The sequence below is a fragment of the Montipora capricornis genome, chromosome 10 (assembly GCF_036669925.1).
Source record: "Montipora capricornis isolate CH-2021 chromosome 10, ASM3666992v2, whole genome shotgun sequence".
NCBI lineage: Eukaryota > Metazoa > Cnidaria > Anthozoa > Scleractinia > Acroporidae > Montipora > Montipora capricornis.
Window position 1 is genome coordinate 45193299 of NC_090892.1, and position 24458 is coordinate 45217756.

General features: G+C 41.3%; 4 protein-coding genes across 8 annotated transcripts in view; 3 read left to right on the plus strand and 1 right to left on the minus strand.

Moving 5' to 3' along the window:
- The window catches only part of LOC138019513 (GPI transamidase component PIG-T-like), a 42478-nt gene extending 36745 nt beyond the window's left edge, over window positions 1-5733 (plus strand). The window contains exon 13 of the mRNA XM_068866330.1: window positions 1-5733. This exon is cut by the window's left edge and continues 1128 nt beyond it. The gene's annotated coding sequence lies outside the window, so the exon portion shown is untranslated.
- Window positions 5734-5940: 207 nt separating this feature from the next.
- On the plus strand, window positions 5941-12962 carry LOC138019512 (alpha-protein kinase vwkA-like). Of its 4 annotated transcripts, none has more exons than XM_068866326.1 (5): window positions 5944-6277; window positions 6652-6710; window positions 7406-7565; window positions 9512-9710; window positions 10838-12962. In XM_068866326.1, exons 1-5 carry the CDS (start codon window positions 6170-6172, stop codon window positions 10948-10950), a joined length of 639 nt encoding a protein of 212 aa, XP_068722427.1. In that variant the 5' UTR covers window positions 5944-6169; the 3' UTR covers window positions 10951-12962. The 4 variants fall into 4 exon arrangements, with proteins under 4 accessions (XP_068722426.1, XP_068722427.1, XP_068722428.1 ...); XM_068866327.1 differs by having other exon boundaries at window positions 5946-6277; window positions 6600-6710; XM_068866325.1 differs by having other exon boundaries at window positions 5941-6710.
- A 3277-nt stretch (window positions 12963-16239) lies between these two features.
- On the plus strand, window positions 16240-17889 carry LOC138018966 (protein phosphatase 1 regulatory subunit 27-like). Its single transcript, XM_068865640.1, has one exon. It carries the CDS (start codon window positions 16891-16893, stop codon window positions 17551-17553), a length of 663 nt encoding a protein of 220 aa, XP_068721741.1. The 5' UTR covers window positions 16240-16890; the 3' UTR covers window positions 17554-17889.
- A 693-nt stretch (window positions 17890-18582) lies between these two features.
- The window catches only part of LOC138018964 (E3 ubiquitin-protein ligase MARCHF6-like), a 29873-nt gene continuing 23997 nt past the window's right edge, over window positions 18583-24458 (minus strand). For both annotated transcript variants that reach the window (XM_068865639.1, XM_068865638.1), the window contains exons 24-30: window positions 24316-24385; window positions 23767-23948; window positions 23467-23601; window positions 23301-23390; window positions 21799-21931; window positions 21277-21412; window positions 18583-20420 (exon numbers count right to left, since the gene is read on the minus strand). In XM_068865639.1, the coding sequence (XP_068721740.1) occupies window positions 20333-20420; window positions 21277-21412; window positions 21799-21931; window positions 23301-23390; window positions 23467-23601; window positions 23767-23948; window positions 24316-24385 (834 nt within the window). In that variant the 3' untranslated portion in view covers window positions 18583-20332. The remainder of the gene's footprint in view (window positions 20421-21276; window positions 21413-21798; window positions 21932-23300; window positions 23391-23466; window positions 23602-23766; window positions 23949-24315; window positions 24386-24458) is intronic.

The window sequence follows — 24458 nt, forward strand, 5'->3', positions numbered from 1 at the left end:
TTCAAGCATAGTCCTTGATTTAGCTTCGCGTTTACGGCAGACGGCCACTTATGTCCAGGTTTGACCCTAATTAGATGCACGCCCAATTTTGACATCAGACGGCAAACGTGTAAATGAAATTTGCGTTTTGCCAAAAACTCAAAGAAACTGGTCTGATTTTAGCTCCTTTTTTGCCTGTTATCTCGCGCAACTTCTAAAATGAGAGACAAAAGTTAGAATAACAGAATTTTCATGCTTTTATGACAAGCAACAGCCTGCCGGTTGACGTTTCCCGTTTCACGGAAACGCGATGCTAAATCTCTCTAATTAAATTCGAATCTACCCTTGAAACGCTCGAAATGTACATTTTCATTTTTTACCTTTAAAGCCTTGTGCACGGCATACCCCAGACTCCCCTAGAAGGGTCTCCTTGACCAACCCCCCCCCCCCCTCTCCCTTGACCAAATCCAGGCCGGAGTCGCCCCATCAAATGATGAAGAGTCTAATCAACGGTATAAAATTATCAAAAACGGAAAAGAAACTGTGAAGGAATATATATATTATCTGCGAAAGATAGAATGATTCTCCCATTTATCTGGACACAATTTTTTCTTAAAGACACTTGAAATTCAGGCATCTTCAACGGAATCAGTTTAAACCCATGACTTCTGCGATGCCGGTGCACAGCTCTACCGCCACGCGGTTGAGAGCAGGTCAATTTGTTGAGCTCATGTGTTCCCTTGAAAGGAATGATGAATGAACGCATGAGACCGACAAATTGAACGGCTATCATCTGGTTGGCTTCATAACTCAGTAGCTAGAGCATTGCACTCGCTTCGGAGAGGTCGTGTGTTCGAATTCCGTTGAAGCCACCTGGATTTTTCAGGTGTCCACATTTGAGACAATTGCTAAGTTTTCCAGGTAAGTGCGAGGATCGCTTCAATCTTTCGTCTGTAACCCGGACTTTCCACTATATACGTTTATTTCATTCAATACATTATCTTTTAAGATTTTTTTTTTGAGGAATTCCTTATGACAAGTAAAAAGGAAAAGGGCGAGTCCGATTGATTAAAGATTCCGTCACCGTTCAATCAGTCTTGTCCTTAATTCAGTCTCGTCACAAGTCCAAAAGCGTTTGTAAAATATAATGAATTTACGGTGGCCCTTAGGTATTTCTACCTATGACAACTTGCTTTCCATCCATGACAACTTTCTTTTTACCAAAGAAAAAATAATTTCTATTCACGACAAAATGCTTTCTATACATGAGAAAGTTCTTTATTCTTTCCATCTGTGACAAAATTTTCTTTATATAGGAGTCCTGACAAAACATTTCTCTGATTAACGTTACGGTGAGGGCCTGTGAACTGTGGGGATCGGGGTTATTAAACAAGATGGCGTCTTTGATGGTGACTCTGAAGCCGGAACTTCTGTAAAACTTATTTCACGGAACTCAACAGGAATGAGTAACATGGCAGCTGTAGGTATAAGGTACTATACTGTAGGTATAAGGTACTATTTTCTTCGAGGATTTCAATATGGTGAAATAAAAGAACTTACTCTCCGAATATCATGAGAAAGAAATGAGCATCAGTACACTGGAAAGAAGAATAAAGAGCTATGGACTTAGTCGTCGAAATGCTGATTATGATGAACATACGGTCAGAAATGCCATAAGAGACATGATCGACGGCCCAGCATGTTTGCGGGGATATAGATCAGTGTGTTATGGTTTACAGTTACAAGGAATGAGGGTTCCGCGGACTCTTGTACAGCAACTCCTTAAAGACATCGTACACGAATATTCACTGGACTGTATTTTATTTGGACTCTCCAAAGATTACAACTCCGATAGGCTTAACGATCCCGAAGATTACATGACATTCCATAGATTCATACTCAACGCAAATATCAAGATGGCTACAAGCACATGTAAGAAATCACAATTTCCCCTAGCATACTTGCGAGGTACAGACATTGACCCCCATGGTTCAAGCTTTAGAAAAGCACACCGACTGAAAAGAAGAACATACCGCGATACGGTACTCCGGGTACGGTACCCAGTTAAGCGTGGCACTGTGTGATGGATACTACAAGTTAAATCATTTGGCTTCCCCATACACGGTTGCATAGATGGTTGGAGCAGGAAAGTTGTTTGGCTCTATGTAACATGTTCAAACAACCAGCCAAACCATATGGCTACTTCCTGATGCAGTAGATGAGCTAAGTGGGTGCTGCGTTGATTTGATAAGCGATCTTGGAACAGAAAAAGGAATAATGGCAGCTGCACAAACTTTTTTCAAGGATGATGAGAATAGCCACACATATGTGCCTTCACCTCACAACCAGAGAATTGAATCTTGGTGGGCTCAGTACAGCAGAAGTAGTGCTGCATGGTGGATCAATTTTTTCAAGGACTTGGTAGATGAAAGACAGTTGGTTACTACATGAGAGCAGCAAATGGAATGCCAATGGTTTTGTTTCTCAGACGTACTGCAGGAGCTGGATAAAATTAAAGAACATTGGAATACTCATTTTAGTTGGAAATCTCGTCATGACACTATTTGACTTATGTTCATGGTCTTCATGTGTACATTGTGTCACTTTGATCTTACAAATATCAGTCAAGACACAAAAATGGCCCAATGACAGCTGTTTGTCTTCACAAGGGAATGGGTATCAAATCACCTGTACGATAAACAAAAGATGGTGGTTTCTTTGGCCTCATGCTGATTGGGTCCATCTTCAGACCATTTGATCACATACAGACTCTTCATCCTCTGCACATTCAGTGGGGATGATTTAATACAAAACAGTGTAAGAAAGGCCTTTGGATTTTCTCTCATGTAGCCATTGAGTAACCTCCCTACGGAATCTAAACCAGCCATAAGGAGCCCAATGCTTTCTTTCACCCTTAAAGAGAAAAAAGAAGATGACTTGGCCTAAAATACTTCTGCAATAAATTCCATTTTTTTTCTTTTCCTTAACATAAAACACTCCAAATCCCAGTTTATTTGGTGATTAACAAAAAAACAGAAGCTATTTTAGCTACAACATATATGTTTACCTGTAAAGAAAGGCCTGTTTGATGATTTGAAGCATCAGTAATTCTTTGGAAAATTGATACTTCTTAAACCCAAGTGAAATTCCCAGGTTAAGCAACCATTCCATATGTTGGTTCTTGAATTCTTTCAACTGGTTGTTTGAATCTCCATTAATAGCCATGAGAGCCCTAGCTACCTCTGTGGCAACATCATCAGCAATTGTCAAGGCTGCCCGGCCCTGCATCTACATCATCATGCATATCCATCATACGATAATAGACATCTTCAAACAATGAGTGGAAGCTCGGCCCTCCATGCAGAATGCTCCAAGACAACAACTGACCTGCTAGGTGTGGTTTCCGGCTTGATATCACCGAATGATCATGACTGAATACCAAATTGTTGCTGGACCCTTCGAAAACACCAAGTTCTTGACAGACTCCTCTCTTCCTTGTCAATTCCAGTATCAAAGTCAGCTTCCCATAAGAACTCTCGTGGACACTACTCTTTGCCATTTGGGCCTGATTCATAGAAACCGTGATGCACCTGGTGTATGTCTGGATGAAGTGGAACTACCTGGTTTATCAAGTGGTACTTCTGTTTGTCCCATGCATATGGAAAAATGGGATACACCAGGTTCTACTGATATGAGACACAATTTCCTGACTCCCTGGTTTTTCATCACCTTCCCATACTTTCGAGGAGCCTTCTTCTTCCTCTCCAAATTCATCACTGGAAGAATTTGTATCTATGCCCAACATATGGTCAACGCGTAATTTTTTCTCGTAATTCTTTTCCGTACACAAGAAAAGGACAATTCTGCGGCTGTCTGACCCAAGTTTCTCCCTATACTTGCACAGAACAAAGAAACCTTGTGTTTAACCTGGCGTAAACAGGGCTTCGTTTCCATTGTCGTACAACAACATGTAGTTTTCGTCATCTTGAATCATTGCTTTGTTGAATATTTTCCATTTTCTAGAATCTCCTTATGAGTGCCATCCCTGCGAATTTTTAGAATTTTTAGCGGAAGTCGCTTTCCCCACAAAGGCTTCAACATCATACTTCTGTGATCAAAGTTCATAAGCCCAATGCTTATGGTTACCTTTACGTCCTCGGGTTCAACTTCAGCTGCTTTTCGATTTAGATTTCCCCCGAAAGGCGCTGGAAGTTTTTCCCTGTTTAAATCCTTCAAAGGTCATCACTCTACCGAATTTTCAGGGTGAAGAAGCCGAGGATGAAGCACCAGATGAATTGTTTTGAGCGTGTCATGAGGTCGTGAAATTGCTTCAAATGGAAGGATGAATTCGCAGCAGCAGATTGATGGTTCGGCACATTTTGTTTGTGGAAGGCAGCGAGATGACCACAGGCCAAAGAGGAAGGGGTTGATAGCGATTCCCCTTCTTTCAGAGCAAAGACTTGGCAATTCAGTTCGCATTTATCTCGAAAGGCGCACCTTCCCGGCAACGCCATCTTCGAATGCAAATTTATATCGATTCGCTCGCATGGCTTTGATTAGTTAACAGCTCTCTCTCAACCCAAGCACTGCAAACAAGAATTTTGTCACTGATGGAAACAATTTTGTCATGTCTAGAAAGCATTGTTGTCATGATTAGCAAGAAAATTGTCATCGACAAACGGTTGTCATGGGTGGAAAGAAAGTTGTCATGGGTAGAAAGAAAGTTGTCTTGGAGGACAGAATGTTGTCATGGGTAGAAAGAAAGTCGTCATGGATGGAAAGAAAGTTGTCGTTGGTAGAAAGAAAGTTGTCATGTATGGAAAGAAAGTTGACATGATACCTATGGGCCACCGTAGGAATTAAAGGTAACAGCGTCAGAGATATTCCACAAAAGATATTTGCGTTTTGGGATTATAAAGACTTTCGACTGTCCAAAGTGGCCTGGTATTTTAAAACTCTCGGTATTCCAATTTGTAACATGTGCTTCTTTCAGTTTTGTAATAAAGCTTCCATGTAAACCATAAGTTGGGGCTACATCTCACCATTAACTAAGTGATCAGTATGATAACTCAAAACGCATTTACAAAGGGTAAATAGTGTATTGTTTCCGTGGCACTTTTGTCGCCCTTCTTGCCTCTTCTGGCACTCTTGTTGGGTAAGAGGGAGAAAAACGTTCTTCTCCGCGATTAGCCCCGGCGAAGAGTTGTTACTAACGGAAAGTAATCTTTTCTTGCCTAAACTGGAATCATTTTTACCTTAGGCCGGTACAGTACCTGACTCTTATCTTTCAAAAGTGAACTCAAGTCATTTAGTTTTTTTAGGAGTTTAATTAATGTTTTCGATGATGACAATGTTTATGGTTTTAAGATTGTGTCCTAGATAATCATAAATTTAATGTTGGAAGTCTTGACCTATTAAATAAGTTTTCTCTCCCCTTTTTCACTTTTTTTCTTACTTTCTTTCTGTTTTTTTCTCTTCCTTTCTTGTTATCTCCTAAACTGGGATAGCATTATATTTGTCTATTTGGGTTTCTTACAATCGTTGGCTGCGGGGAGTTTGTGTGGGCAGTAGCGATACCTCAGGAATCGCTGCTTGAGCAACTAACCCTACCATGACGATGCATCTCGAGATTTCTGCCTTCCGATCGTTTACACCTGCCCCGAGTTTGTCCCCGTGCTATTATCAGGTACTATGTCTCCAAGGCATTCCTGTACTCAACAAGGGAAGGAGAGAAATGTCAGCCCACTAGATTCCTCTCTGCAATGATAGCTCACGGCTTGTTAGTGCTCAATCGACTGATATACGTTGGATTGTTAAGCCCTCGTGCTTTTTGCCTGTTTGCAGCCGCCCACTCCCCGAAAAAAAAATCGGAAAGGGGTGTCGCTCCTCTCCGACTCTCCGACTATCGTGCTTTTCATAGGGTACACGTTGTGAATAAACTTCAGGAGGCGCATGCGCTGAGGTTGGTGACGACTAAGGGAATGACCAAATCGATTGCCAGAGCAACCATCTTGATAATTTTTACCGTCAACAGTTAGCGATTTTGCTGGAAGATTGTGTTTTCCAAATTTAAAACTTCATTGTCTTCCTTGCCTCAGACTTTAATCAATTTGATGTCGTTCCCGCAGACAGCTTGGTTAGTTGACGAAAGCAAACAAAATCAACGTGTAAGCTTTTTCGTTTATCACCCATGACCACTGGATCTTTCTTCCGGCAATTCTCCGAAAAGGTGTTGTCTCGTGATCAAGCGTCGCAACAAAGAGGCAAGCAAACTGGTTGTCTTCATGATCCCAATAAGGTAGGAAATTTTCTCTCGCTATTCAAATGGGAGCACACCATTCACATAGGACGCATAGGTCCTTAGAATGCCACAGGGATGGTTGCAAATACTGGGCAGAGTTCGAGAGAGAATATTTTTCAGAAGGATCGTGTCGCTATGCTTTTAAAGGAAAATATCGCGGAAACGGGCCTCTGGCGATAAATAACAAGTGTTGTGTGACCAAGGTTTTTAAAAGAACACACGCCAGGAATTTTATGAACTGGAGACCCGACCTGGCGGCAAGCAAGAAGGCTCAAAAGTTTGCAGAGCGTTTTAATACAACTGTGCTTTGCAACCTCAGAATTAATAATCCAAGACGAAGGTTGAATTTTGTCATCCCACTTATTGCTCAGACACGACGTATTTCGCGGGACAGAGTATTTGGTTTCATACCCGGACGTAGAGATACACGGTAAGCGGAAAATTTTTAAACATTACAGAGATGTAACATAACATGCCGTTTTCGTCATGGGAACGGCAGACTGCGCAGTGTCATAATGCATGGAATTCTCATTTTTCAAGTTGTTCGACACTTTGAAAAGTTGCTCGATGAGTATAGACAACACAACAGGGATGAAAAGTGCTAAAATCAAACTGGTTTCTTTGATTTTGACAAAGTTTGACTTTTCAGCGTTCCCAGAAACGCGATGCTATGTCGCTAGCACAATGTACATTTTCACATTAACTGGTCTTCCACTGATGGATGAACAAATCAATATCATCGACGTTCCATAGATTCCATTTGGTTGCGTTTCTCAATTCAGTTGATACATCGTTACCGAGGGTCGTATTTCGGGAAAGGATGATAATTGCCCTGCAGATTCTTTACTTTCCCATCGATCTGTTGATTACGAATAATTTTAGAGCTAAGACGGTCACAAGTTTCTCAGTAAAAGGGGAAGCGGAAGCGGAAGTGGAAAAACGCATGACCCGGCCTACCCCCTAGAGGAAGCTAGCCGCTGGTTCTCGCATTTCAATTTAGTTTTCATGAGAATTTTCTTTCCTTTATGCATGATTATTGATAGAATTGAGCAATTTAGCACAGATCTGATGGACCATTTCGTTTTCGAAAATGAGCAATTATGCTGCTTTGCATCAATTTTGCAGGTATATATGGCCACAAGATTACGTGGCTATAGAACCCTTTCTCGAAGGACACTATGAAAAGTTTAACTCCAATGGTGGATATGAATGTGACATGAATGTCAGTTCACTGCTGCCAGCATTCTCTCATTGGACATGGCACGTTAGTGGTCATCAATACATGGTAAGATCATTATCGGATGCCCTACACAAAAGTAAGCTTATTTATTTCTTTATTTAATCGCTTTCACCATGATTACAATATTAATTTTAGACAGGGTCAAAAAAATACATTTAGATAAGTTACAAGAACGCCGCGGAGAGCACACAACAGAGCGAGGCTCCAGATTGTGTGCCCTTGAGAGAAATACACAAAGACAGACTCATGCAACATTTAAAAGATCATAAAGTATAAAAATCCAAACCCTGTAAGAACAGTTCACTCCCGCAGCCGATAAAAAGTCTCAGTAGCAGCAGTTGCCAGCTAATAGAAGATCACGTGACCTGCTGCATTTGCAGCAGATCGACTTCCAGGTGTTAAAATAAGTAACGTCACAATTTGTGGATTCAGATAAAGTATTCCAGATTTTAGCAATACGGTTAAAGTAACTAAGCGAGCGAGACGAGTGCCCTTAGGCTTGACGTACTTATCTATGGGTAACGTGTAGTGGCCAGTCATTCACTTCATGCCAATATGTTAACGGCAGCAGATTACGGCGAGAAAGGGGCTCTTGATACGAAATGTCCTCCTGCCAGTGCGTGTTCAAGATGAATTTTGTTGCCCCGTGAAGCATCCTATTTTCCTCAGCTAAGGTAGTTTTAATGTGACTGTCCGAAGTGAGGTCGGGCGAGATAGTCACTGCGAGGTATTTTACTTGAGGGATGTGTTTAAGTGAGCTGTTATTCAACTTATAATCGTAGGGGAATGGGTGGTGCTTACATGTGACGGTTAGTACTTCACATTTACAGATGTTTAACGTTAGGTACCAATTATCGCTCCAGCGGTGCAAACTGTCCAGGTCCCTTTGAAGTGACTCACAATCATGTAGACTTTCGATGACACTGGAACATTTTGAGTCACACGCGAAGAGCGCGAACTAGCGGAAGATCATCAGTCACAGAAACTAGAAGCAACAGAGTATCTTTCCTACATAGAAAATTAAAGACATGATTAAAAAGAACATTTTTAAAACGCCCCTCTTAGCTGCAGGCAAGATGTAGCTATGGCCTCGCTATCTCAAAGTTTGGTTGTTTGTTTGTTTGTAAGATATGAGATTCCAAATTTTCCTGTCAGAGGTTTAGAATACGGGTTTGCACTTGTATACTGAAAGTTAAACGCCATTTGTCAATTTAATTCTGCCGCTCAAATACTTATTGTAACTTGCCGAACCCATAGTGAGAAAGTGACATAATCAAGAAGTTAAAAGAATAATTTAGAGCCTCTAGAGATAGCTATACTGAGTTAAAAACCCCCTATAGTATTTAAGTGCTATAGGATGATTTTATAAATTATTTTAGATTCACATTTTATTAGTTCGTTGTAGGTCCACATCAGCCTTTTGGCTGCCATTCTGTAACCTGCATTACTAAATAAAGTGATTGATTGATTGATTCCTGATATCTATGTTCGTATCATGGATGGAGCTAGTTGGGGGATTGGGACACAAAGCTTTGCACATGACGTGCAGAGGAGGCACTTTTGCTCACATTTTGTTTTTCAAGACAACAAAGGCCACTGATCATGTTAGTGAAAAAACGGTAATTTGGTGACGACTGGTTAAATGTCCAAATGCTGACTTAGGCAGTTTTTAAATGTAAATTTGTGGCCAATACTCTTGAATGAAGACACCAAAGGCTCTATGGGAAATTGTTTATCACTTGCGGATCGTCGTTGTTACGCAGCAATCCACGTGGTCCACAACATTCTTCCAAGAGACTGTAATTTCACAATGTTCTAATGTACAGCTGGCGCGAAGAATATGCTTTCTTCGTTGCGCCGGCACCTCCTATATATATATCGATCTTCCTCGCGTCATGTGTCATGTAAGACATTTGTCGTACTGAGGTGCTTTTTTGACTCGCGCCCGAAACTTTATTTCAAGGTTTCAATCGTTCTTGGGGTTTTTACAGGTATGTGACTTACAAGGGGTGAAATACGCACATGAGTATAAGCTGACAGATCCTGCAATACACTCGGTCAACAGAGAGTTCGGTATAACTGACATGGGTGTGATCGGGATGGAAAATGTACTAGCTCATCATTCGTGCAATGACATATGTCGGCAACTCGGATTACAGAATCCATGGAAAAGAATACCTAGAATGCCAGGTAATTTATCGTGTTGCATGCAGTACACAATTGCAGATCATTGATTTATAATTAATCCAGGAATAGGTTTTTTATACTTTACTTGGAGAATGTAACACGGAAACAAATAATTGAAGAGAAGATCGTTACAATTAAGTAAGCATCTTTTAAGATGCAAGCATCTCCAAAGAAATCTGTTCCCTGCTAACTCTTTTCTTTTTGCGTTCGCTGGGCTGACTGGCGAGTACGGGAAAAGAGACCTCTAACATGGATCAAAACTCACTCTGTGGAGCATGCGCGGCGGTTACGTAGCGACCGAATCCTCACGTGATATTTCATGTTGTGTGGGCTCACAATTACTGGGGAGTTTAAGAAACGACGACGGCTACGGCAACGACAACGCTAAAAAGCAGTAATATCATTGGTTAAAACAACCAAAATGAGCGTGCTGCACGTGCGGCACGCATTTTTTAACAATTCTCTCGCGTACTCGTCAAAACTACTACGTGAAATGACCAAATTTAAGGCTTTGACGACAACGTGGACAAGCTACAGTGAATCTTTCAGTCTCACTCTTTACTTCAAATCCGTCCGTACCAATCCAGTTATAGGACACTTCGCTCATATTGAATAATATAAACAAGATGGAATAATCATGAAGTACTTAGAATAGCTCAAACGTATATTTTGAAGTGACGTTTTCGTCGCCGTAGCCGTCGTGGTTTCTTAAACTCCCTGTTGTAAAGGAATGGGAGGGACACAGTGGGCTCAAGTCATAGTCAGCATACACATCATGGGGCATGCGGTTCAAAGACTGCAGTCCAAGGTGGGTCAAAGTGAGTTTCGACAGGAACTCCTGGTTTCGACCCATGTCAGAGTTCTCTTTTCCCGAACTCGCCAGTCAAAAAAGAAAAGAGACCTCTGCTAGCAGGGAAAGAAATCTGAAAAGACTAAAAAAACGAAGACCTCAACGAAACTAAGGGAGTAACAATTGAGTCATTCACGTTCCCAGGTTTTTGTATTTTTCCACATCCTGAACACCCTGGGAAGGCCCGAGAACGAGCTTTAATTTAATCACGTGATTGATCAATCTACCTTCACCTTGTCATTAATGAGAAACAGAATTGATTATAATTTTGCCATTGCAGTTTCAGGTGGAAGAAGAACAAGTTATTCCTTTGAGTTGTCAGAAGAACAAAGACGGAGAAACCGGAGAGGGGAAAACAGATATTTCGTCGGCATGCCAGCTGTTGTAGAGTAAAGCGCATAATGTTTAAAATTGTTCGTAGCTTTTAGAGTTACTGAAAACAGAAACGACGAAAAACAGAAGAGTTAAAATTCGCCAATTGACGAATTTTGACGGTCAAAGCTAACGATCTTGAACTTGTCAACATTGGCTTCACTAAGCGAAATTTTATTTTCCTTCCAACACCTATTTGAAAGTGTTCATTATCAAATGTGTATTATTCAATTCCACCACGCATAGTTTTTCTTTATAGGTAAATTGTCTAAATTGAGGTAAAGTAAGGCCAGTTTTAAACGTCGCATTTTGCATGTGCCGAGTCTAATGCAAATGACCAAAAACAATAGATTTTTCTCATTTGCATTAGATTTGGCACATGCGACGTTTAAAACGAGTCTCAGGTACTTTATTTAAACTGCAATATGGTGGATCAGATGGACCAAAAGGGACGATCTGGTATTAACCCATGTACAATAGTATACAAAGTACTTGCAATGGAGGCTAATGCATTAGCCTCGATTGCTAGCTAGTTCCATTCCAATAGTGAGAATATGAGTAAGGTCTATTCTCTAATTTCCTTCGGTAACATGTTCCAGTCCCTCCCTGCCGAGAACTTAAAAGCCTTTTCGCCAGTTGATGATTTTGCTTTAGGAATGTGTAATATTGTAGTCTCTCAGGGACCTTCCATGTTGATTAATCCTCTTAGTTTACCGTGCAACTGTCTGGGAAAGCTTACGTTGTTTACAATTTTAAGAGTAAAGACAAAACACAGAAAACGTTTGCGATTATACAGAGAAAGGATTCCTAACTTATCACGTAAAACCTGGGAACAAGTTCTGCTATCTTTGCATAGTATATTTCGTAGAGCGTCATTTTGCAGTCTTTTCAGCTTTCCAGAAAAGTTTTGGTGCAGTCCGTCCACATAATGGTAATGGTAATGAATTTACATAGCGTATTTTCTATTATCATATTCAAATGCGCTTTAAAAGCAAGTAATCTGTGGGTGAGATCGGACATCAGCATATACAGGCGCCGCTGGCAGCCGCTATCAGTCCATTTAAGCGATCTCACCCAGCACATGAATGAATGAAATGAGGCCTGACCGCAACACCGGGAGCTCCATGTCCTACCCTTTACGAATAGTGTGTAGGTTCTTTTACGTCCCACTGGGTTGTGAACATTAAAGGGTTGTGAGACGGGGCCTACGGTTTATAGTCCTTATCCGAGAAGACTTGAAAGTCTTAACCTTTTGCGGATTTAATTACAAAGGCAGCACTTTCTCCTCAGTTATTTTAAGACTCTCAGTGTTGGTCCGGCCGGAGTCGAACTCACGACCTCCCGCGTGACAGCCCGATGCTCAACCAACTGAGCCACCGGTGCGCGGTCAATACAACCATAGTCAAAGATGGAAAGCATAGTGGCCATGTAGATCTTAAAAAGAACATCAAAACTGAGGAAACTTGACAATCTGTTTTAAGTTTTAGCTTAGGATAGAGTCTCTTGCAAATGTCATCTATATGAGATGACCAGCTTAATGAACTTAGCTTAGTTTTATTCTTCTTTTTGCTTTGTTTTATAACTGAGCTAATTAATTGTGAATGGTCTCAACAATTTTCACACAAGTTATAGGCTTACGATATTTTGTAGATGACAACTTTATTTATAAATGGTATCTCTATAAGCTCATTATTTATAAACTAAATATCTGCCTAGCTACAAATAGAAATGAATAAAAGTTGAAACAGCGAGTGTAGGAAATCGTATGAACTTGCTGGTGCATTTCGTGATTTACTGGGCACGAGTGGTGTTTTGAGTTCTCAAAAAATTGCACGAGCAGTAGGCGACTTTCAAAACATCACCAGTGATGATAAATCACGAAATGTACTACTAGCAAGTTCATACGATCTTTTAATTCATTAGATAGTTAACAAAATCACTCCATCGCTTTGTTTCCATAGCAACTTCCGTATTGCACTCTATAGTCTCTTTTGTACTCTATTAATTTTAATAAAATTGATGTCAGTTTTTCATGCGTCTGTCCTGTTGTTGATCATGAATTTCGTCATAACATTGTCAAAGTAGCTAGCTTACGCAAAATTTTGGAGGAACAAACAAGGAGTTTTATGGTATTTTTGATACTGGCTAATCAGAAACGCGGTATTTTCTTGAAAACATAATATAAGCTGCCGTGGCTATCCTTGGAAACCCTAACTAGGGTTACTGTTGAGCTATTCCACAACTGGAACTGTATAAAAACTCCATTTAAATAATCAATGCGGGGTCGTGAAAGCAAAAGTTCAGTTTTCCTAAAAGATAAGAATTGACATGGTCATAGCCTGCATGCAAGCAGGCTCTTCAGTTGAAAATGGCGCGCGCTCGAAAGATAAGGGCGCCATTTTCAACGGAAGAGCCTGCGTGCAGGCTAACTTGGTCAAGAAAACAAAATTAGACGTAAAATTCTATACATCCTAATCATTGTCTTTGATGGCAGGAATTACGCCTCCTAGTACCCCAAGAAAATCATTTAAATTACTGTCATTACCTAAGAAGAAATTACGGTGTGAGCAACGCAAATTTCGAAGCCTTTGAAGCTTTTGGGAAAGGCCTTCGTTGCAGTTTATCCACAGCACATTTCAATAATCAAGCGTACTTCTAGTAAACATTCATCAGTGAATCCTCATCGGTTTACTCTGGGTACCAGAGGTTAGTTTTTCCTTTGGAGGAGGGAAATTATGCGGCGAACTTCGCCGGAAGCCGCGGCAATATAGGAGCGATCACTGAGAGTTCTGTACGGGTCCGCAAATGATCCCAGGACCGCAAATGATCCCAAAACTGTACCGCAAATGATCCCAGAACCGCAAATGATCCCGGAACGCAAATGATCCCCGTTTTGGACCGCAAATGATCCCGAAAAAAAAGTGAGGAATGGCACGGAGGGTGGAATGGTCTGGATTGAGAATTAATGAGAAGAGCGCTTATTTTTATTAAAATCACTTTAAATCATGCATGGCTAGCAACAGGTTTCTGCCTCATTATAGTTTAAACTTGTCACATTTGATTATCGGATACAATCATCAAAAACTAACTTGGACGCAATTCAAAACCGATTGTGACCAGGGGCCTGTTTCTCGACAAGTCCCGATGACTTTTAGCATGTTTTTTCGAGATAACTAAAAGCGGATTGTGAAACACTTAAACCCTCTCCCTTCTTGAGATAAAGAGGGAATTGTGACATGTGAAAAGTTTAGGGACTTTCGAGAAACGGCCCACTGATCTCTTCGACGAGGCGAAAAGGACGCCACCCGGGCCCGGCTTGCAACAATCGTAACATTAATAACTAGAACGTTATGTTTTAGCCTATAAGCTTTGGTTCAACATGCAATACTGCAGTTTTGTTTTTTCCCATGTCCTTGACTAAAAGTCGTCCATTAAACAACTATTACAGAAAACGCTATCATTTGCGTAGACCTGCAATGCTCCACCGCTCTTAAGTACACCTTGTGTGTAGCACTCGAATTGACTTCCACATCTGGGACAAATCTCTTCTGTTATTTTTCCTTCGCAGTATTTTTGCTTTAATTCCTAAGCAATGGCTAGCTGGGGATTCTGAGGAGCTATTGGTTCAAGGCTATGGTAATGCAGCTCTGCTTCATGGCCAAGTAAGGCCATATCTCTAGTGGCTTCGTTTTCATAACCAGCTCCGGCGTGGATAATATTCAATCCCGTTTCTCGTAAGCTTGATACTACCGCCACCGGGATTTCAAACATGTTAATTAGGCCCATATGGCAATCCAGTCACCCCATTCACCGTCCATAGCCATCCTTCTCAGATAGGTATCCCATGCTCCGTGTTTGATAAATTCTCTGAAATGAGTCCCGTCCGGGGTTGTTGGATTACTACGGAGGTAATTTACCAAGTCATATCGCACTTTTGTGGCACTCTGCGAGACCCTTCCGCGGCGTATTAGCTGGTCATTCATTGCATGGAATAGACAGCTCCCATCTTTGGGGGCTGGAGGATGGCGATGTGTTAATCCTGCCTTTCTTAAATCCATGTCCAACCGACTCTTTGGTGATTTACCTTTGTCTGAAGCTTTCTTAAGCCTAGTTTTCACATGTCGGGAAAATCCCAGACGATCAGGGATTTCGCAGTTTCCCGACCGTCCCAGATTTTGCCGACATATCGGAAAATCGCCAGATGCTTGTCCTAGATTCCCCCGATAGTGACTTTGGCGAAAAATGGAAAGTGCTCAGAATCCCCAGCTAGCCATTGCTTAGGAATTAAAGCAAAAATACTGCGAAGGAAAAATAACAGAAGAGATTTGTCCCAGATGTGGAAGGCAATTCGAATGCTACACACAAGGTGTATTTAAGAGCGGTGGAGCATTGCAGGTTTACGCAAATGATAGCGTTTTCTGTAATAGTTGTTTAATGGACGACTTTTAGTCAAGGACATGGGAAAAAACAAAACTGCAGTATTGCATGTTGAACCAAAGCTTATAGGCTAAAACATTGCGTTCTAGTTATTAATGTTACGATTGTTGCTAGCCGGGCCCGGGTGGCGTCCTTTTCGCCTCGTCGAAGAGATCAGTGGGCCGTTTCTCGAAAGTCCCTAAACTTTTCACATGTCACAATTCCCTCTTTATCTCAAGAAGGGAGAGGGTTTAAGTGTTTCACAATCCACTTTTAGTTATCTCCAAAAAACATGCTAAAAGTCATCGGGACTTGTCGAGAAACAGGCCCCTGGTCACAATCGGTTTTGAATTGCGTCCAAGTTAGTTTTTGATGATTGTATCCGATAATCAAATGTGGCAAATTTAAACTATAATGAGGCAGAAACCTGTTGCTAGCCATGCATGATTTAAAGTGATTTTAATAAAAATAAGCGCTCTTCTCATTAATTCTCAATCCAGACCATTCCACCCTCCATGCCATTCCTCACTTTTTTTTCGGGATCATTTGCGGTCCAAAACGGGGATCATTTGCGTTCCGGGATCATTTGCGGTACAGTTTGGGGATCATTTGCGGCCTGGTATCATTTGCGGTACAGTTTGGGGATCATTTGCGGTTCTGGGATCATTTGCGGTCCTGGGATCATTTGCGGACCCGTACAGTTCTCTCCGACCTTGCAAAAAAATTCCTCTGGCACCCAGGGTATCATCGGTTAGACCGAGAAATTCCTCTCCCCTTGAAATTTTGTACAAAATCTTGAAAGTATAATTTCACTGAAATATCTCATTGGAGGCATAAAAATAATATCTGAAGACTGGCTTAATTAAAACTACGAAGTACATCCCGACATTTGAGAAAGTTGTTTTCTCTCAATACTACGGGCAAATTAAATTTCCCTTGATTCACCTTAATCCATACTTTGTTTACAAAAGAAAAGACCAAGATGTAACCTCAAGCGTTGAAAACAGAAATTTATACGACCCGAAATACAATTAACATTCTTTGGAGAAAATCACTCCATGTTTTTTTTATATTAAAATGTAGATTAATATCAAAATTCGTCTTTTAAATAAAGAATTCTCACGAAGGGATAATATATATACATATACAGACCAATATATTGAAACTGAACCTCAAACTAAAAATAATCGTAAAAAACAAAAGGCAGCCTATTTGTTGTGTTTCGACAATTTCAAATTAAGCTTAGAAGCGCTAAATAAATGCAACGATCCAACCATAACGCCATTTGCACCTGTCGATGCAAAGGGGATTATCCACTGAAAATAATCCCTTATTCATCAGTTGAATTATTTTTGTCGAAGGCATTGACTCTGACGTAAATGGCTGTCAAAGAGAACTTCTCCAGATTCCATCGTCAATATTGAGGAAATACAGCTATTCCGGTCGTTTCTCAAACCCAAAAATATCTCGTCGAACTGTATTTTTGTTTATGCATCGTTACAAGATAAACCATTGTGCAGTCGCTATAGCAAATCAGTATTTCCAATGAAGTTTGTTTTCAGCGTAATGGAAGCCGGACTAAACGAGCATAAGGAGTCGCTTTCTCGTTGGCCATCGTCATCCAATGCCATTTTTAACCAGGCGGTAGTTGAAGGCGACGTGGCGAAGATCAAGTTTTTGTTTAAATACGGGGGAAGACAAATCGCAGTCAACGAGACAAACAAAAACGGATTGACTCCGCTGCAACAGAGTTGTGCCGAAGGAAATGTTCGACTGGTCATGTTACTTCTTGATCACGGAGCCGACATTGAGAGTAAAGATAAAAAGGGTTGGACAGCTCTTCACTTTGGGATAGTCGCTGGTCACTGCGATGTTGTTAGTCTGCTGATAAATTCGTGCGCGGATTTGACTTGCGTGGACTGCAAGGGTCGCCTACCGATTGACCTCGCACAGACAGAGGACATGTTAATTTTAATTGCCAAGGCAATGGAAAGCGCTGGGTATGTGGAGACCGCGAGACTGTACCTCGAAAATTGGGGTTTGAGAACCCCACCACTATCGCCTTTATCGCTTCATGAAGATACGCAAATCCCAGAAATTAACATGGATATAAAAAGTTCTTCTAAAATCAAAACAGCTTTTGATAAAGAAAAAGATACACCGGCTCCTGTGGATCAAACGTCACGCGTTCCAGCAATTGGACAATAGCAACATTGCATCTCGCCTACTACCAAATCTCAAGATGAAATTTACATCGTGCCAAAGATCAAAGAAACTTGATTTCTTGCCAGGCCCTGTTTCTACAAATATCGAGCAACTTCTTCATTAAAAGAGAGAGACAAGCTACAATAATAGAAATTTCATGCTATTATGACACGTAAACGCATATTCTAAAACCTCTCTGAATATTGCAACAACCTAAGCAGTTTATGTACGTCGATAATTTGAAAGATTTTAAGCACAGATATATTTTTATATAAAAGCACCAGTGGAGAGCAAGACGAAACATAGTACTTGATAAAGAAATTAAAGGGTTTTTATGGATTTCATCTTCGGTTTGATAAAACATGCTCAATGGGGGAGTAAATATTTTGAGCAAGGGCCGATACAACGTAGATATGAACTATAAATAAATAATAATCAACAATAAACAGATAATCAAATCTAGGTGTATATGGGCTCTTGCTCAAAGTATTTACTTTTTCAACTTTTAATTACGCCGATCAGATCAAGCCAGTTGATCCAACGTATAAGCCGGCAGGATCATTGTCCACGGTTCTCTGGAATCAATGGAAAAAATATATAGTCTTGTGAAATTCTCCAACAATTTGCAACATTTTACCAAGCTCGCCAAAACGACACTGAAATGGGCTATTTACCAAACGTCCCTTAGTGATTCTGGGATCTGTTCTCGATGTTCAAGGCAAATATCACCATTCGAGGAAAAAAAAAACGATGAAGTTTATTTTAAAAAACCTGGAAGGCAAAACTACCCGTGCGAACAGTTATAGAAATCTTTGCACGGTGAGGAGAAAAAAATACCACAATGTTCAGTTACTCCTGGCATGATCATTGTGAAAGGATATCGTTAAAAAAGTTATTAATTAATATTTCCCGGAGAATAAACAACGTGGATATCCTATGTAAATTTCTGCAATTATCTAATTTGTAACATTTTTGGGAGGTGGGGAGGGTGGACCGGATAAAATCTTCTAGATCAATGAGTTCACAATGCGATTTGAAATGTGAACAATTTAATAAACAACCTTCATTTTACATCCGAAATTTACTATTATCTACGCAACTTAATTGTATTTACAATTTTCGTATCCCTAAAGTCTTACTATTAACGCAAGCGGTTTAAACGATTTTAGTGCAAGGTATAAATTGTTTGAAGATACTCAATTATGCCATGTCAGGAGAAAAGATCAATCGATCACCATTTTACAGACATAATCCGTCTGAATAACAAGTTTAGTCAGGAATTAGTACGTCACTTGAATGGCTTATCTGGAAAGATACCAAGATAAAGCGACTACAACAGAAAACAAAACCTAATGGAAATAAATCAACAGCAGAGCAAAGAAGAAAAACAATATTTTCTTCGCGAGAAGCGGCCTTAGACGCACCCTGCAAGCAGAGCCTTTCTTTTGCTTGCTCGATTTTGGCGTTCTCGAGAAAGGCTCTGCAGGAATCGAGTAAGATCTTTATTGAATATGCGCTGCATGTTGCCAGGATACAGTCTCGAACCCAAGCCTAATATGCCAGATCTCGCCGCCATCTTGGTTTTTCATGGTACAGCGGGCTCAATTATAACCATCGGTTTTGTCACTAAACGGACGCTCGCACTGGAAAAACAAGTTTGACGAGAGAAAGCAAGATTGACTAGTCCAGAAGCTCGGGCTGCGGCGGCTTCAAAGAGTTGACGCGATTCGGGCAGAGCCTACTTTTCTCCTCCTCAGTAAAGAAAAAGACAAAAGGAGGCGTTGCTCGCAGGGTGCCTTTGACGTTCGTTCAACTTTAAAAGGTTTCAATGACCTCTTTGCCCCACTTTTCAGGTCATAAAGCAGATGAAACACTGCAGTGCAACAAAATCGGCGTTTTAGTGTTGGAGCCAGACTCCAAAATAAGTCATTACCCAGTCGTTGGACACTATTATTTCTGGAGAGGAAGTTTTTTTTTGACCCCTACGCGGATAACAAACTGTAATCTTGTCTTCAATTCTGGGGCCGATTGTTTAATCAGTTTCCTCGGTGCTTAATTAACAAAATAGTGTCATTGTCATTTCAACTAATCTCAATACATAAACGCTAATCATTGTAAAAAATGGCGTCGGGAAGGAGAGCAGAGGAGAGAAGCATTAATTAATAAATTTGTAGCAACACATTTATAGAAATTATCTGGCTTAAGTTATTGTACATTGCGATTCAAGTAAAACGTCTTTGAAATACCCCGCCCGTGGGGTTTACAAATAGGGAGCTAAGCACACGCGCTTTTGAGACGCGGACGGACACCGCGTGCCAGGACAGTGGTGTCTCCCAGAGAAAACAGCTCACTTCCGGTTGCCGTCCGCGTCTCAAAAACGCGCGTGCTTTAAAGCTCCCTAAAGCAGCCAAGCGGTGACTGCACACAAGACGAGATTTTTCAGTTTTCAAACTCTATGGTTTGCTTGAAAGGAGCTTGCTTCCGATTCATCGTGTCTTACAAGTTCAGAACTATTTCCCGTCTATATTACACGCCTTGGTTCTTATAATTTTCGAAGGGTATCGATTACATTGTACATTCCTTTAAAATAATGGAAGATTAAATAAACTAAATTTTCATCCAAGACAGCCTACATCACCACTATGGAGTGGACCTTGAAGACAGACCTCCACAACGATCTGAAACGTCGACTGTTGAATATTTTCGCATCGAAAATCAGTTTCAAACCTTTCGGAGCTACATTGTAGTCTGATCAGATATGGATCTTTCATAAACGGACATTTCACTTGGTATCGCCAGATGGTTTGGAGGCAGACTTGGTTACTTGCCTTCCATGTTCATAGTTCACGAGTTTCTGGCCTACAAGATATCTGCAATGTAACCGGAGAAGTGTGAGTGCAAGGGTGCCATAGCAAATTCACGACGGCTAAGTATGGATGATGTGACAACTGACAAATTTATCATGATCATCTACATACAACTGCCGTGCTTGGGGGCGGGAAGTGTATTTGACGTAGTGCACAGACGTTGATTGTGTCACGCAACTCGGGAAGGGCGTTACATAATTCGTCCCGGGAAAACAAATGCGCTTTTGGTATTGGTGTGAGCATTACTTTGACCACCTAGTATGTACAGACGCAAGCTGATTTTGAATAAGTCAAGGCGTTTCCCATACCCATCATGTCACTAAACTGTCCCATAGCTCTCAATACTGATTAAAGCGTTTCCTCGCAAGCGTAAGCCCAAAGCGCTTCCCCAGCGACACTTGTAGCAGTCACATTCGTCGTTCATTAATGATCAAGTCTCTATTTGAAACTGCGTAGGTTGCTTGTGCTTCTGCTTATGCACCTGGTGAAATCTAGCTCTTGGGTGCAGGGATGGCGTTGTGGTGAGCACACTAGCCTCCCACCAATGTGGCCCAGGTTCGATTCCCAGACTCTGCGTCATATGTGGGCCGAGTTTGCTGGTTCTCTACTGTGCACCGAGAGGTTTTTCTCCGGGTTCTCCGGTTTTCCCCTCTCCTCAAAAACCCACATTTGATTTGCGTTGACTTGCTGATTTCAGAATACAGTGTCCGTAATTACTGCTCCAGCGCTAGAAGATTAGCCACTTAAATAAAGTTCCGTTCCTTTCCTTTCCTTTTCCTAATTTCAGAGAACTGGTCCAGTTTAAGACTATAGAGATGCACGAGTAGAGTGATAAGGTTAACTGTCCACTTCCACTTACTTATCATTCTTGATTCGCTCGTAGAGAAGTCGGAATTGCCTTCCTTGGAAAATGAAGCCCACAATGAGTACAAACATGGCCAGAAGGAATGGGTAAATACGGCGAAGACAGAACAGCGAGGTCTCTGGGGAGCGCACTGAAATAAGAAGACCGTCCCATTAATTACGTCTCTTGGTCAGTCTGTCTTGGTTAATAGACCTCATTCGATTTTATTTTTTCTTTCCTAACGTATATCATGTGACAATGTTCAAGATGCAAGGGTACTTCGCCCACATTGTACAACGTGAGCGAACTGGAATAATCCCGAAAGACTTGCGATATTGCAAAGTTATATTTTAGGCGACGTTTTCGTTAAGTTGTCCTTAACGAAATTGTTATGGTCTTAGACACTTAAATTTCTTGTTGCTTCGAGTGGATCGGCCTCGCGTCACAAAAACTCGTCTTTGAAAGTAACGTTACGTGACGTCCCTGAAAACGGCTTGGTGGGCGACTACGGTATGCACAACTCACAATGGCACTTACCAATCATCGGCACAATGCCGGCAGCGATGACGTACGGAACGGTAACAGCCAATAACAGACAGGTGACAACGGGTAAGGTGACGTGACGGAATATGAACATGACATTGATATTGCGGACTCCATCTTGATAGACCTGAAACGCAGTGAAAGAATCCGTCACATTTTGAGCTAAAAATACTCCCGAGTTATATACACAGTAGTCATACGGTTTTGCCCCATGAAAAGCGTCAGATTTTCAAAGTTTGATGAATAACATCTATTTCGATACGACTAGGCACCCAAATCCTTGTAGCCTTTAAGGACGGCGCCTACTAATTCAAAGGTATTTTTACCCCGGTTTATGATTATGTAGGAAATGTAGATCTTAACAAGTGTTATTGAAATCCAAAAAGAAAATTGGGGGTAACCACGCGTTTTTCAAAGATAATTGATGAATAGTATTTGCAAACAGCTGTAAAATACAAAGCAATGTATGGCGTTCTTTCTCAAATTGAAACTTAAATATTTCTCTATCTCGGATAGTTTTAGACCGCGCAAAAATATCACTGTATTGGTAAGCATCACCGATTGGAAACCCGAGTATCTCGAGATGCGCAGAACGTATGCACAATAAAAATAATAGGCACCGTCCTTAATTAGAGGGTTTGCATGTTACGGTGCGCAATGCGTGGGCCTCAAGTTATGGACCGCTCCTCCGTTCACCAGAGACATTAATCTTTTCCTGATCTTCAGTTCAGTCTTTCAACTGTATCAGGCCAGCGAAAGATCATTAACTATTTGACCAGGAACGGTTTAAAGTGCGCGTAGGCCCCGTCTTACTGCCTTTCCTGTTAAACAACACTATGCGACGTTAACCACACACTTTTCGTGAAGAGTAATGTGGAGACTCCCGGTGTTGTGGTCTGTTCCCCTTTCATACACATGCATGGGTTAGGTGGGTGGGTGAGATCAAATATGGACTGATAGGGGCTGCCAGAGGCGCTTTTAGAAGCTGACGTCCGATCTCACCCAAGCGAAAGAATTGTAAACCACCATGAAACTTTGTGATATGTGCAGTATATACCACTAAATCATAAACCATAACCATAAACCATGTACGACCAAAGTAGCGTGCATAACGTGTGTATACCGAAATAGCCTTTGTCATAAAAAAGACAAAGTCAACAAAAAATTAGAGACGTTATTGACCGGCCTTGGTCGATCTGAACAGGAAAAAACTATACCCTAGAACTTAAGTATGGGACGAGATCGGAGGGCACAGTTTTTCCCTATACCGGACAACCAACTGAAAAACGATGAATAACCAATCATTACATCATCTAAAGATGGCTTCAAGAGCATGTTGCTGCGAATGGAAGGTTACTCAATTTGGCACGTGGCATAAGTATCCCGGGATTATTGTTGCCAAGTTTCAAGATGTGGTGCCTTTTAACTGGGTTTAACGCTTACTTTGTTTAAAAAATTGACCCAAGTAAACAGATAGCATGTTTCGCCCCACCCACCTGTTCAAGCGCTCCTTTGAGCCACCAGTTTGGCCCCATCATGGTCACCGCACATATGATCTTCATGTGAAGCACGCCCAGGGCCCAATCCTGAAACAAAGAGAAGAAAATCAATTGAAATCACAAGACACAGACCTAAAAATTTTAACGGTACAAACTGACTCACCTGCCAAGGGAAATACAGAGGGGTCTGATCCAGGGGGACTCGCAGAGGAGCCACCACAACGAGCTCAAACAGTAGCCCTAACAATAATGGTACTAGGCCAATCAGCGCAAGAGCCACGAGGACGCATTTAAGGCCCTGTAAACAGAGAGGTGCACACAGCGGTTGGAGGCTGGTATTAAGTCAATACTGGGGTGATCGCCAACCCGCCCCGCAAATAGAGGAAGACAAGAAGCGCGGTCGAATAAATCGCGGGTTGGTTTTTGCGGCTCAAACGTACAGAGGCAATTATAGATACCTTACCAAAACAACCCACTCCAAGACTTTTCCGGCAACACCCTTCCAGCCAAGAGGTACCCAGGAGAGGAGCACACTTCCAACCCGGCAAACGAGCCAAATGAAATAAAGACCACAGGCTGCAGTGTACAGCTCATGAACGGACGCACCACCCATCCACAACAGCATCACGCTGCGACCGATGAATACTAAACGAAAACAACACAAATCAGACTCAGACGGTTGAACAAAGAATTGCGTTGAGCTGATCCCAACAGAAGCTGAGAGTCGAATGAGCCAATCAGTTTGACAAATCAACCAGTACAAGGCAGCGTTGAAGGCGGGAAGATCTGTGTGCAGTAAGCCGCGCTTGATTTTGTTCTTCTCCTCACTAGTTTCGAAAGACTAGTTTGATCAACGCATATGGTTCGATGTTCAAACAACCCAATTGTGAAACCATATTATTAAACGGAGAATGTCGTGAAATGGAAAGGTGCCTTCAACATTTCATTACAAGAAAGTAACTTGAAAACCTTTAAATCAACTTTCAGTATTTAACACTGACTAAAACCTCACCTGGTCCAGTCAGAGTCACAAAGCTTGCAAATGAGAGCGATACACACATGAGCAACACAAGCATCAGGATCTAGAAAGGAAAAAAATACACAAGGCTGTGATATCAGAAAATGCTGTAGCTTTTTCCGTTTCCTTTTAGCCAG